Source organism: Festucalex cinctus, chromosome 21 (assembly GCF_051991245.1).
Source record: "Festucalex cinctus isolate MCC-2025b chromosome 21, RoL_Fcin_1.0, whole genome shotgun sequence".
Classification (NCBI taxonomy): Eukaryota; Metazoa; Chordata; class Actinopteri; order Syngnathiformes; family Syngnathidae; genus Festucalex; species Festucalex cinctus.
Genome location: NC_135431.1, coordinates 13,136,919 through 13,150,624, shown reverse-complemented (window position 1 = coordinate 13,150,624; position 13,706 = coordinate 13,136,919). Strand labels below are relative to the sequence as shown.

The 13,706-nt window shown below is 37.4% G+C and overlaps 1 protein-coding gene across 2 annotated transcripts; it reads left to right on the top strand.

Annotated features, from left to right (window-relative positions):
* The first annotated feature begins 886 nt into the window (after positions 1-886).
* Positions 887-13,653, top strand: fermt1 (FERM domain containing kindlin 1). 2 transcript variants are annotated; one of them, XM_077510271.1, is made up of 18 exons: positions 927-1,004; positions 1,125-1,166; positions 1,253-1,401; positions 2,681-2,833; positions 3,136-3,233; positions 5,018-5,153; positions 5,257-5,394; positions 7,505-7,688; positions 7,770-7,872; positions 8,039-8,146; positions 9,918-10,049; positions 10,185-10,234; positions 10,475-10,599; positions 10,669-10,775; positions 12,277-12,501; positions 12,608-12,732; positions 12,814-12,955; positions 13,199-13,653. In XM_077510271.1, exons 4-18 carry the CDS (start codon positions 2,683-2,685, stop codon positions 13,385-13,387), a joined length of 2,013 nt encoding a protein of 670 aa, XP_077366397.1. In that variant the 5' UTR covers positions 927-1,004; positions 1,125-1,166; positions 1,253-1,401; positions 2,681-2,682; the 3' UTR covers positions 13,388-13,653. The 2 variants fall into 2 exon arrangements, with proteins under 2 accessions (XP_077366396.1, XP_077366397.1); XM_077510270.1 differs by lacking the exon at positions 1,125-1,166 and having other exon boundaries at positions 887-1,004.
* Positions 13,654-13,706: the final 53 nt, after the last annotated feature.

Sequence of the window (13,706 nt, the reverse complement as noted above, 5' to 3'; positions counted from 1 at the left end):
ATTAAGCTCCCAAAGGCAGACTAATAAATGATTTACCTTTATTAAAAAAATATATATAAATAAAATTCTGGTTAAAATCCAACCGTAAAGCCCCCAGAAGTTGCTTACTTCCTGGTGGCAAAAAAAGTGATTGACTATCGCTGACCTGACGCAAAATGATTATGTCTACAAAAACCTCTGTTTAGATTTACAGATATAACCCAAAAGGTTTACATTTACATTTATAAAGTCAATTAGCAAGTCCCTGCATGTTAACGATGCATGTTAAGAATTTTCACAGCTTGTATTTTTTAATCACCTTGTAATAATTGGAAATGTACAGGACAGCCATTCCATTACCCTTTGGAAGATGTTTAAGAAATGTAATATATTCTTTTCGACTGAAATTTGACACTTAAAAAAAGGCTGGTATGATGATTCAAAGCCATTTCCCCTGTTTCCTCAATCACTCTGCCCTGGTCAAGTAACACATAAGATGTTGTGTACTAGCATAGACATAGGATGTGAAGAAACACTAATGACGCAGGGGGACAATTTTTTTTTGTCAGATTGATGTTGCACAATTGCAGTGGTTGAGCTGACATTGTAAGAAATTCAATTGCTGCAATATAAGTTTGTAATTTCCTGATTAGGGTCGTTATGTCGCCTTAATGTTTACGTCATTTTAAAGGGTTTCCTAAAGCCCATTGCAATGTAACACATTTCTTTGTCTTCATGTAGAGAAAACCTTTTTTTTTTGTAGCCTAAATAGTACCTGTTTTTACACCAAAAAAAAAAAAAAGCATGGCAGACATTTTACACACACGTGCTGAGAATAAGTCACCATGGAAAATATTCATTTAAAAACCATCGTTTAGGGAAAAGTGACCATGTTTTCCACAGAACGGGCGATACCATCACATGACACATCCTGATTCACTCACAGGGAAGGATGTGGGTAGGAGACAGGATTCAGCTCAGGTTCCTCATTGCGGGAACCTAAAAAGAAAGACAGAGAACACCTGGTATCTTCACTGCATTTTTCCCCCCATACATTATGATTACCTCTCGAGGAATTCAATCTCATTGGAGGGGAAACAAGCTAACATGCTAACTGTCTGAATAATGCAACCACCTGCTTTTAGGTTAACCCACGTTAATTCATCATTTTGTTAAACCTAAAACAGGTAGTTTCATGCGTTTTATGGTGGTTGTTAACTTGTGAACACAGTCCTCACTTGTTTTGTTTTTTTCTTCTGTCGTGTGAACAAAGGGAAGACAGACGACCACTTCCGCATATGTCACTCACCTGGCGGCAAGGAGGCGCGGCTCCCGTCTGAAACGAGCTCTCGTTCTCACAAGCGTCCTTACAGCACTTCTCACGAGAACTCCACCGGGAGCGTAACAAATTCCCAAATCCAGGTAAGAAGGCTTTTAAACTTAGTTTTAAAGTATTTATAATGAGGAAAATGTGATTATATTGCGTGTAACTCGTTTTTTTTGGAACGAAGCTAATGATTAATTTACTGTTTTTTCTACAACAACAATTGGACCAGTAAGACTAAAATGCAATATAGTACAGCTTTTATTGTCAGCGTCTATAGTGGTTTTGCTTATTCTTCTACTTGTTTGGAACTGTTGACCTCTCCATGTAAATTAAAGCTTTAAAAAAAATCTGATTGGCACTTTTTAAAAATACACATTTAGACAAGTTACACTACTCTTTTGAGTGTTAAAATAATACAACTTACTGTTTCACTCCTGTGGTGTTTTTGTTAGTTTTTTAATAAATAAAACAGGATTTTAGCATTAAAAGATCATTAGAGATGCAAGCTTAAGCTCACAATTAAAACTACCACACAATAATTTGACTAACGTCTCACCTGGTTATCAATACAGATACATCATAATTATGATATTAGACTTTTGTGAGAGCGTGAATGAATTTTCAGCATTTTCCTGAGTTCTAAGTAACAGATTGGTGTTCAGTGCAGCATATTCGTGTCCCTGCTCGTTATGCATTCCACAGCGGAACCCTCCCTATCCTCCTCCTCTTCTTGTCTCCCCCTCATTACCTGCCCGCCCCCAAGCCTTTCATCCCTTACTTATTATGATATTAATAAATGTACAGTGGCGGGGGCTGCAGATGTGAGGTTACAGTGACACTAAAAGGGAAAAAATTGACTATTCTCAGAAAAAAATATAATCAAAATAAATATTGGATTGCATGACGTAATGTAATTGTTTAGTTCCGCATTAATTGTAATAAGAGTTTAGGTCATTTTTGGTGACTTTTTCTCATTAAGTTGAACCTTTGTAGGTCTTTTTCCTGTTCATTGTGGCCTCCCAGTTTTAATGTTTGCCAAATGTCGGCCAAATTCATATTGATGCTGTCACAGGAAGTTGAGAAACATCTGCAGAGTCTGAGACTTGTCCCAGCTGTTGCCCAATATTTCCACACAACATAGTTGAGTGGAATTCCCGCAGGCTGGCATGTCAAATTTTCTATCTTATTTTATTCTATTTTTTATGCATTACTATTTAGAATTTATTTTTTGCAGTGCAACATATTTCATTTTGATTTTGATCCACTCATTTAGTTTGTTTTCTATGAATATTTATGCAGCACGCATTTTATTCTAATTTTTGATGTGTATATTAATTTGATTTGATACATTTTTGTCTCTGTGTTCATATGCAGTCATGATCACGGCGGCCGAGTACGGGGAGACGTCATGGGAGCTGCAGGTGCACGTGGACCAAAAAGACGGCGACGAGTCCATGCGCTTCAAGCTGCGCGTGAAGGGCGACCTGCACATCGGAGGCCTCATGCTGAAGCTGGTGGAGAAGATCAGTAGGTGTCAGACGCCTTGGCTGTTGAACGGCATCTCCTCTTAAACCCGAGAGTACTGTTTGCTTGGCCGCACCTTTGTTTGGCCTGCATTGCTCCACACTCAAGTGCCATTGTTTTCAGCCACAATGGCTCAGGTTGCCCCGGGGCACAAAGTTCAGCAGGGATCTAATCTGATCATCAACATGGAGGGGGTCATAAATGGAGGACAGTTAGGCACGGGCGTACCATGAACATAGCGAATATGGGGTCTCTGGATTGAGGATTCACTTAAATGTTACTTAACGTGTTTTTTTTATTTGCAGAGGCTCCCCAGGACTGGTCGGATCATGCACTATGGTGGGAGCAGAGGAATTGCTGGCTGCTCAGGACCCACTGGACCTTGGACAAGTATGGAATTCAGGTCGGACAAATGGGGAAAAAATTGCAAATGCGTGTAGAAAACAAACTTTTTATTTTATTCATTTATTTGTTTGTTTATTTATTTATTTAGCCGCGAGCCATAATGCATTTCCAATTCACTTAAAGCTGTAATAACTCCGAAGGAGCAATCAAGGCCTCAACATTTATCAGGAGCAAAATCAATGACAATACAGTAACTTGGCAATTGGCAGCGGTGTTTTAATGGAACATTATAATAATGGAACATTAAGCCTTAATATTTTATTTTAATGCTGTTCAAACATGAAACAGATTACAACCTGTATAATGCTGAAGTTTCAGATAAATAAATAATACATTTTCATACATATCTTACACTCTACAAGTTTACTGATTAGTATTTTCTAAATTTAAATAAAAATAATCTCAACAATCGAGAAAGTTTCTCGTCCGGACAAGAAACATATATTTATTTATTTTTTTCTCCCATGTCACTTTAGGGTCTCCGTATGGGACAGACATTGAACTTTTTCTAAGTATCACTTTTCACGCCCACTTCCATACTTGAATGGAACTTCCACTTCCATACTTATCATCATTACCAGATGTCTCATACTGCTCAGTGGCACAGTTGGTAAAATACATTTCCCAGTAACCAGGAGATCATAAATTTCATATTTTATCTCTCAAATGACTTCATAAGCATTCCAGATGCAATCAAATCTTAGCATTCAGCACTCCCACACAATTTCTCCAGAAATTGCACTTAATCTAGTTCAGGGGTGTCCAAACTACGGCCCGGGGGCCATTTTCCATTTTTTAGTGGCCCGCGACATATGCTAAAAATGGCATTTGACTCAGTTCAAATAAAATAAAAACAAAAATGTTTGGAGATGGTCAAAGTAAGAAGGGATGGTGTCGAAAAATCAGGTGCTATTAAAGTTTATTTTAGTTAACTAAAACTAACAAAAAACAAAAATTTAAAACTACAATTTCGTTAACGAAAAAAGATAAAAACGAAGATGCTTTTTAAAAAAAAGAAAACTAACTGAAACTACATTTTATGTTTACAAAACTAACTAAAAATAAAACTAACTATAATTATAGCAAAAATGTCCTTCGTATTAGTCTTTGGTAATTAATTTAATGCATGAGCCTTTGGGGATGATTTTAAATGTGATTTTTATTAGATTTATTTAGATATAAACCAGCATAATAACGTTGCACCCGTGGTGTTTTTTAAATATTGTGCACAAGTAATACACATTTAAAAAAATAATAATAATAATAATACTGAAACTAACTAAACAAAAACTAAGCATTTATTAAAGAACTAAAACCAATTTAAAAAAAAAAACAGAACCACCCTGAAAACTAATTAAAACTAACTAAATTTAAAAAAACAAAACTCAAAACAAAATATAAAACCAAAATGAAAAATTCCAAAACTATAATAACCCTATTGTCATATTACAAATAAATTGGTTTATATACTGTACCATTTTTATAAATATGCAAAAGGACAAATAAATTATTTGTACAATTTTTAGGACTAAACACAATTTTTCTTCACAACATTATGCGGCCCTTGCGTCCTTCTGATTTTCTGTATGTGGCCCTCAAATGAAAAAGTTTGGACACCCCTGGTCTAGTTTAATAAAAAAAAAAAAAATGTTGAGCGTCATCCAGATTTGTTTTCATCCTGCCATATTTAATTCTACTTTTCATCCCTATTTTATTTTCTTTCTCAGATTTTGCAATTATTATAATCTCTATTTCATTTTTTTTTTTCGCCCACCCATACAGGCTGATGCAGACCTGCGCTACACCCCCCAACACAAAAGTTTGCTGCTGCAGCTCCCAAACATGAAAACCATTAAAATGACCGTCAGCTTCTCCTGTGTGGTCTTCAAGGCGGTGACGGAGATCTGTCAAATCCTCAGTGAGTGTGTCCTCCATTCTGTTTTTTTTTCTTTCTTTCTTTTTTTTTTCCAAATTTAACTAATTTGTCTTCAATTGACTACTACTCCTTTTCTTTTTGTCAGACATCAGACGACCTGAAGAACTGTCCCTGCTCCAGCCTCCGGATGATCCCTCCAAGAAGAAGAAAAAAAGAGGCAAAAACTCTCCACTAGAGGACATTTGGGATATTGATTTAGTCAGCGGCGGGCCAGGGGGCTCAGGTACTGGCAAAATATAGACACTAAACTCTACTGTCCTCTTACTTTATACCCTGAATCCCAAAACCATATCCCTAAGTCTCTAATCTTGTACCCTATTCTCCTAACCTTCATGTCGTTATCGTAAACCCAAACCGCCTAATCATACACTCTAATCTAGTGTTAATTTCATCAACGAAAACTAAACAAAAATATTTTCATCAACACACGATTTTCACTGGACAAAAACTAGACTAGACTAGACTAAAACCCTCATTAATCAACAATAACTGTCTAGGACTAAATATGTATGCATTTTCGTCGACTAATGAAAACGAGAGGAAAATGTACTTCACTTAATAAAAACTGGACTAAAATTTATGGACATTTTACTTTATAAGCAAAGACGAGACAAAAATGATATAATTTTGTAACATTTTGTCTCTGCTAATCTGTAACTGTGACACAGAGTGACCCCCCTTTCAAATCTGCAGCTAATGAGTGCAACATCCATAAACACATGGGACAAACAGGAGGTGGATTCACAGTGAAAGGTTAAAAAAAATAGTAAATTATAGTTATAACATTAATCCAACGGCTATAACATTCCAACAATAATAATAATCCGACTGCTAACTAGGGATGTAATGATAGCCAAACATCATGATACGATATTATCACGATATGAAGGTCACGATACGATAATTATCACAATATTGTGGGGAGGTTGGCGATATAAAAACGTCACAATATTGTAAAAAAATTAGCTCAGACTAAAAAAAACACACAATATTGTGCTTTTGTACATTACTGATAATGAAAAATAAAATATTACCTCTAAAAAATATATAAATATAATAAATATATTGAGACACTTACTTGCTGATGTACGCACGCATTGAGTTCCTCCACATATTAATCACAAGCAAATTACGTTCCCCTTCATCTGACCATTAGTATGGATTTGAAACATAGAAGAGCCAAAACATGCCTTGTGAAAGTTAAACCGCACAAAAAAACTAGCCACCAGGGCGTGCTAGAACGGCACAAAGAAAATCGGCACAAATGAAAATCAACCGAACTTTTTATTAACAGATGTGCTGCTTTTAATATTGTGACATGACGCCGACGACGATATACTGTGGCAATTTTAATATCGCGATATCACGATATTGCCGTTATTGTTACATCCCTACTTTAACTAATGCTGGTTAACTTACTAGCTTGACAAGTATACTGTAATTGTGTGTGTGAAGTTGTTTTTCATCAAAAAGATGGAAAAAAAATATGTGAAATAGTTTTAGATCCTAAATGTTCAACAAAACAAACTGGGGTAAAATGATTGCCCTTATTTAAACTAGACTAAAATGTTGACAGTATTTGTTGAGTAAAACTAGACTAATAAAATTATATTTTCTTTGACTAAAATAAAGACTAAAATACTCGATTTATAGTCGACTAAAAGTAAAATAAAATAAAAACTAATTAACTCATTTGCTCCCAATAACGTGCAAATACGTTTTTTTTAAATGTTGTAAGTGTCCCAAAGACGTATTTATACGTTTTTTTGTTTTTTTTTTATGGTAGAGCATACTGAAGGCTTTGATGCAGCCTCAGCTACAAAGAACGGTTGCAGAAATGGTAGTTATTACATAAACGGCCATCAGGTGGCAGCAGAGCAAAGGAGCTCAACCCGGGCCATCTCGAAAAAAAGCTAAATTACTTACAATTTTAAATAGATTTGTGAAAATCGATGAAACTTAGCTCTCTTTTAATGCTAATTGCTGCAAAACGGAAACGGATAGAATCATACTTTTTTTCCTGATGAAAGAAGAGACTTTAATCCTTCTTTTGGTAGGTTCCATGCTTTTATAGCAATTGAACACAATATTCTGTGGGACTTGTAATATCAGTCAAAATCCAGTAAAACAGCCGTGAGCGAACGGGATTGCTTCTGTGAAAACGGCTGGGAGTGAATGAGTTACATAGATAAAAACACGATGAGGTTGACTAACTTTGATAAAAACTAAGAAGTGTGATTGAAACTGGACTAAATTTTAAAAAGCCTGATAAAATTAACACTACTCTAACCCTACTACCTGCCCAATGTATTAACATCAGATATCCCCTCAAGGTCCCATGTACAGCAAGACCATGACGGCCACCTACGACCCCGAAAACGGAATGCCGGTGTCGGCCACCAGCCTGTGGTTCGGGGAGAACCCCCTCGCCGACAGCCAGCCCAACCTGCCGCCTGACGAGCTGGCCAAGATCTACCAGCCTCTATCCCTGGAGGACAAAGCCATCAGAAATGCCGGGTAGAAGACTTCATAGTGTGACTGTATATGATCCTTCTTGTGGCATTATGCATTTTGAACTACTTGACATGTAATCGACAGGTGGCTGGACTCATCGCGCTCCCTCATGGAGCAGGACGTTCAAGATAACGACAAACTTCTGCTGCGCTTTAAGTACAATGTCTTCTTTGACCTCAATCCAAAAGTAAGTCAGATGCAATGCAGTAGACTTGTGGTGTCAAACTTGTTGTCACACCATTGCCACATCTTTGTTATGGTTGCCCTCAGGGAGCTAATGATGTCATAAATTACCATAGGGCTGAAATAGTATTGTGTTGTATTGTTTTTAAACAGTTTTTGTTGTGTTTCAGTACGACGCCGTGAGGATAACACAGCTGTACGAGCAGGCTCGCTGGGCCATCCTGCTGGAGGAGATCGACTGCACCGAGGAGGAGATGCTCATGTTTGCGTCGCTACAGGTTAATATGAATAAATGAGTAAATGATGAGTAAATGTGTAAAAATGACAGTGGGAAAGAAGAATTGGGACACATCTGTTAATCCATCAGGAGTTAGACTAGAGTCCTTCAAATCTTAATTTTAACATTTGTTGGTAGTTTTTTCAGGTGTTCAAATACTTTTGTTTTTGTAGTGCAGGGGTTCTTTTTTTCAATATTTCTCACTAGTTGACATGCACTTTTTTCACCAGCAACATGGCTATGAACAGAGTGAAGCTAGTTTCCAAAACCAAAGTCAGCGTTATCAATGTTGCCATTTGGTTGCTATGTTTAGGACTATTATGCATTATTGAGTAAGTTTTCAAAAAAAAAAAGTGACTGGTGTTTTTTATTTCCAGGTAAAATTAGACAGCATGAGCAGCATTGACATTTGCTGTGGGAAATTCCGAACATTTTTTCATCCACTTCCAGGTCTTTAAAAACCGTCACGCCTCATCAAGACTTACAGCCTCCAAAAAAATAAATAAAAATGAGAGCGATGATGTTGATGACATGTTGGCTCGAGAAGCCTGCTGAATGATTAATACTGAGCTTTCAAAAAAAATCCTAAATTGTTAAAAACTAAGATAAGTGAAAATTTAGCATTTCATATATTTTGGGAAACTTAATTTACTGTAGAAAATAGGGAGCTATTTCCTTTTTCAAGTTTTTATTTAACTTTTTAATACATGTGGATGACTCTCATAGCTGACTTTTTGTTAGAATTTTAAAGCAAAAATGTCTATTGTATAAGATATTTAAAAAAAATCAGTATTTTCTAAATCTGAAAAATTGTTCAATAAATATATGCTTTTGTCAGGGTTACCTGTTTGACATCTATTAAACACGACACAAAAGGGAGAGAAGACACTCAGTTCAGGAGAGTAGAGAGGAGAGGAACTGACTGATACAATTCACTCCTGCACTCTCTGAAGATTCCTCTCCTCACCCTCTCTATTTATTTGGATTTCCACGCCCCTAGTTCCATGGGTGTTCCAACACTAAAAATGCAAATGCGAGGCATAGTTGGAACACAGTGTACTTGTTTGTCTATGTGTTGTGCACGTGAGTGGCAGATTGCTGAGTACATGTGTGGTCAAGTTTACAATCATTTCTTAACAGAAAACAGGCGACTTCAGCAGACTGGCTCGAACCATTCTGCTGCGTTAGATGTTGTGGTTCTTCAGTTTTTTGAGTCATCTTCAAATAGCCTAGGCTATGTGAATGTGAGTGGGAACAGAGCAAAGCATTCTTCATTGCAAGCAGAAGCAGTTCTTCATTGCAGCAAATGTATGATAACTTATTATTTACAATTATTCCTACAGCTTTAAAAACATTTTGACACAGTTAAAAGGTTGGAGGGTTTCTTTAGTACAAAAAAAAAGAAGAAAGAAAAAAAGACAGCATCGATGCTAACCATCCCTGCGTGACACCACAAAGCTCAATCACAATAAAGAGTATTATTTGCCAGAAGCTGCCACCTCAGCACTCTTAAAACTGATGATATGTGTAAAGAAGAAAAGTCAAACTTCCTCAGCTGGACCCACTTGCACACTCACTTCCTTTATGCCTTACAGGACACGCCAAATAGAACTTAACTGAATGCTATCACTTAGGCTTTATTGACTGTACTGGCAGTTGCTAAGTTAATGTGTGGTTGAGGCTTTTTGTTTTGTATCTCTGGAAAATGTCAAAGAAAACGCACGGCTCTTCTGCATGCTCACTGGACTTCAGTTTTCGTCTTCTCTTTGCAGTATCACATCTGTAAACTGACCATGTCCAGTGAGCCAATGGACCACTCCAACGAGCAGGAAATCGATGAAGTAGAAGCCGCCCTCTCCAACCTGGAGGTGACGCTAGAAAGCGGCATCTCAGACAGAATTCTGGTAAGCGTATTTTCCTCTTTTGGGGCTTCCACAGTAGAAAACAGTTGTGGGTTTTACCAGTGGGCCTCCATTGATTGCATGTCTCAACTTGGCCAGAATATAGGATAATTGCCACTTGTTTGTTCCAACCTCCAGGAAGACATTACAGACATTCCAGAGCTGGCCAATTACCTCCGCCTTTTCAGGTAAAAACCCACCTGGATACAATCCTATTGTCTTTACTTGACAAGATTCCATCAATAACCAAAATGGCTCCTCCAGATTGGACTCGACATTTTTAATGATCATACAAGTAGGAAAAAAAAAGTTCAACTCTGTAAAATGGCACAAGGGATTTTTAAAAATTTGATTGTACACGTGATACAAGTTGACAACAGTTTCAACATAATTTAACAGATGTGAAAAAATAACTTTCTTCCACTTAGACCAAAACGACTGACATTTCGGCCTTACAAAGAGTACTGGTTTGTATTCAAGGACACCACCATCTCCTACTACAAGAACAAGGAGGCCGCCGTGGGAGAACCTATAGAGCAGTTTCACTTACGAGGTACTGCGTGGCTTTGAGAATTCATTCCTTCGCTATATGAGTACATCAACGTCGTCGTATTATCCTCAGGCTGCGAGATCGTCCCTGATGTCAACGTCACGGACAAGAAGTTCGGCATCAAGCTCCTATTGCCGGTTGCGGATGGCATGAACGAGGTGTACATCCGATGTGATAACGTAAGTTGAGCTCCTTTTGCTGCATACTGCACATGACAAATATTATTTGTATTGATATTCATATTTATATATATTCAATTATGTGTATGTATTAGGGATGTAACGATATCCGAATATCACGATACAATATTACCACGATATGAAGCTCACAATACGATAATTATCACAACATTGTGGGGTGGTTGCCAATATTTAAAAAAGGTCACAATATTGTAAAAAAAAATGAGCTCATACTAAAAAAAATAACAGCAATACATATAAACTACCTCCAGTCTCTAATAACACTTAATATTGAGGCACTTACTCGCTAATGCTAGCACACATTGAGTTCCTCCACATATTGACTCTCTTCACAAGCATATTAAAAGATTTTAAACATAGAAGGGCCAAAACATCCCTAATGAAAATTAAACTGCACTAAAATACTAGCCACCAGAGGGTGCTAGAACTGCACAAATGGAAATCAACCTGACTTTTTTAACAGATGTGTAGCTTTTAAATACATTGAATATGACGACGATGATATTGTGGCAGTTTCAATATCACGATATCAGGATATTGCCATTATCGTTACACACTAGGGATGTCAGGCAATTAATTTTTTACTCATAATTACTTTTCTTCAATAATTAACTCATCGTTAATCACTCATTTTGTATCTTTTCTATACATACAATAAAATAAAGCTTACAATAAAAACTTTTTTTTTCCACTTTTTCCTACCCTTGTTAACATAAAAGTGGAACAATATGTTAACCTAATAGAAATATGGTTGGATCTTTTAGTTCATTGATACAATAATTAAAACAATTATTTTAAGTTAAAAATGTACTGTACTAGAATTTTTATTTTTTTTAAAGATTTCTGTTGAGGTCATTTTTCTGCCAGTAGATGGCTTAAGCGTTTAATGTTGGACATTGGTGACAGTCCAGTGCAAAGGGTGGCCATTAATCGAGTGCTTTAAAAAAAAAATAGTGGCATTAAAGGAACTTTAATTTGACACCCCTAATGTATACTAAAATTTAACGGGATACTTGACTCATTGAGACATTTTCAGCAGTAAAAAGTTCATATTTTGTCCAGAATGAATGTGATAACTTCATTATTTTCCATGTAGAATGAATACCTTTAAAAAGTATTTATACTTGCTGTCCACTGATGATGACATCACCTGTGCTGAGGAAGTAGGTCACAACCAATCATGGCTCAGTTTACTGAACAACCCCAGAAAACAGGTGAACCATGATTGGTCATTACCTACTTCCTCAGCACACGTGGTCATCATCAGCCGACAGCTACAGGAAAAAATATTAAAGATATTAATTGTACATGAAAAATAATGACGTTATCAAATTAATTCTGACCATATTTTCACTGCTCAAAATTGTTCAAAGAGTCAAGTATCCCTTTAACTTAATCATAATTCTTACCAGATTGCGCTCTTCCCTTTTCTACCATGATAAACAAGTGCATTATGAATGATGGTTTTATGGTGCCGCAGGAGACGCAGTACGCCAAGTGGAAGGCGGCGTGCATCCTTGCCTCAAAGGGCAAGACTATGGCGTACAGCTCATATAAGTCCGAAGTCCGCAGCATTCAGTCCTTCTTGCAAATGAAGAGCTTGGCGCCCCCTCCGGGCCAGGCGGCGCCCGACCTGGACGCCATGGAGATGAACGCCGAGTGTTTCGTGTCGCCGCGCTACGCCAAGAAGCACAAGACGAAGCAGGTCGGTGGGAGTAAATTAAAGTCAAATATAGTTTGACTTTACGGGAACTTGAAGTATCACTCTTTATTTCTCATCCCGAGTTGCCAATGATTGTTTTTATGTCAAGCTCACAGGACGAATCCTGGAGGCCCATCAGAACATAGCGCGTCTGTCACTTATGGATGCTAAGATGCGGTTCATCCAAGCGTGGCAATCGCTACCGGAGTTTGGCATCAACTACTACATTGTCAGGTAGTGTATAAAGCAACAACAACAACAAAAAGGAATGTCATTTGTGAGCCATTATTCAGGAAGTCCACTTTGTTGTATCAGGTTCAGAGGCAGCAAGAAGGATGAGATCCTCGGGATCTCGTACAATCGCCTGATCCGTCTCGACATGTCCACCTGCCTGCCCGTCACCACGTGGAGGTTCGCCAACATGAAGCAGTGGAACGTTAACTGGGAGATAAGACAGGTCATTTTGTTTTGTTTTTGTTTTGAGTGCAAATTTAGACATTTCTAAGAGTCCTAAAAGAGGAACTTATTCCAGAAATTTTGTGCCAATAATAAAATGAGTTCAAAAATTAGATAAAGAGATTCATAAGCGCCCTCTACATGAAGAAATTTAGAGATGCAGTAAATGGTAAACGCAGTTCCTCTGCTGGTCTCTCACTGGTTGTGAATCATTGCTGTACTGTGCACGTGATCGTGATTGCAGGTGACCATTGAGTTCGACCAGAACGTCACCATAGCTTTCTGCTGCCTGAGCTGCGACTGCAAAGTGGTGCACGAGTTCATCGGCGGCTACATCTTCCTCTCGACGAGATCCAAGGACCAGAACGAGACCTTAGATGAAGAACTGTTCCACAAATTGACCGGAGGCCAAGACAACACAGCCATCTTGTAATGTGCCAGGGAGCAACATAGTGATACTCTTTTCTTTACAAAACACATTAAATCCATGCAAGGGATAAAGTCAAGTTGTTTTACAATCAAAGAACTCAACAGAGCAACAATGTCATTAATTGTCTGGTTATTATTTATCTTTTTGTAAAGATTTTCAATGTTTTTTAAAAGCAGGTAAGCAAAGACCTGGTGATGTTTCTGTAAATAACCGTGGTCTTAAACTGTGTATGAATTGAACTTTGTACGAATAAATGCTTTTTTTTTTATGTCTTTATTACCTCCTTGTGACTTCTTTGTTGTCTCTGGCTGCCACTCCACAG

Bases quoted from the DNA above. Each gene is read 5' to 3' on its own strand.
- fermt1 (XM_077510270.1), top strand. From the start codon at position 2,683: ATGATCACGGCGGCCGAGTACGGGGAGACGTCATGGGAGCTGCAGGTG. The intron at 3,234-5,017 runs GTCGGACAAATG...CCACCCATACAG, and splicing joins TGGACAAGTATGGAATTCAG to GCTGATGCAGACCTGCGCTA. The intron at 12,502-12,607 runs GTCGGTGGGAGT...TTTTATGTCAAG, and splicing joins AGAAGCACAAGACGAAGCAG to CTCACAGGACGAATCCTGGA.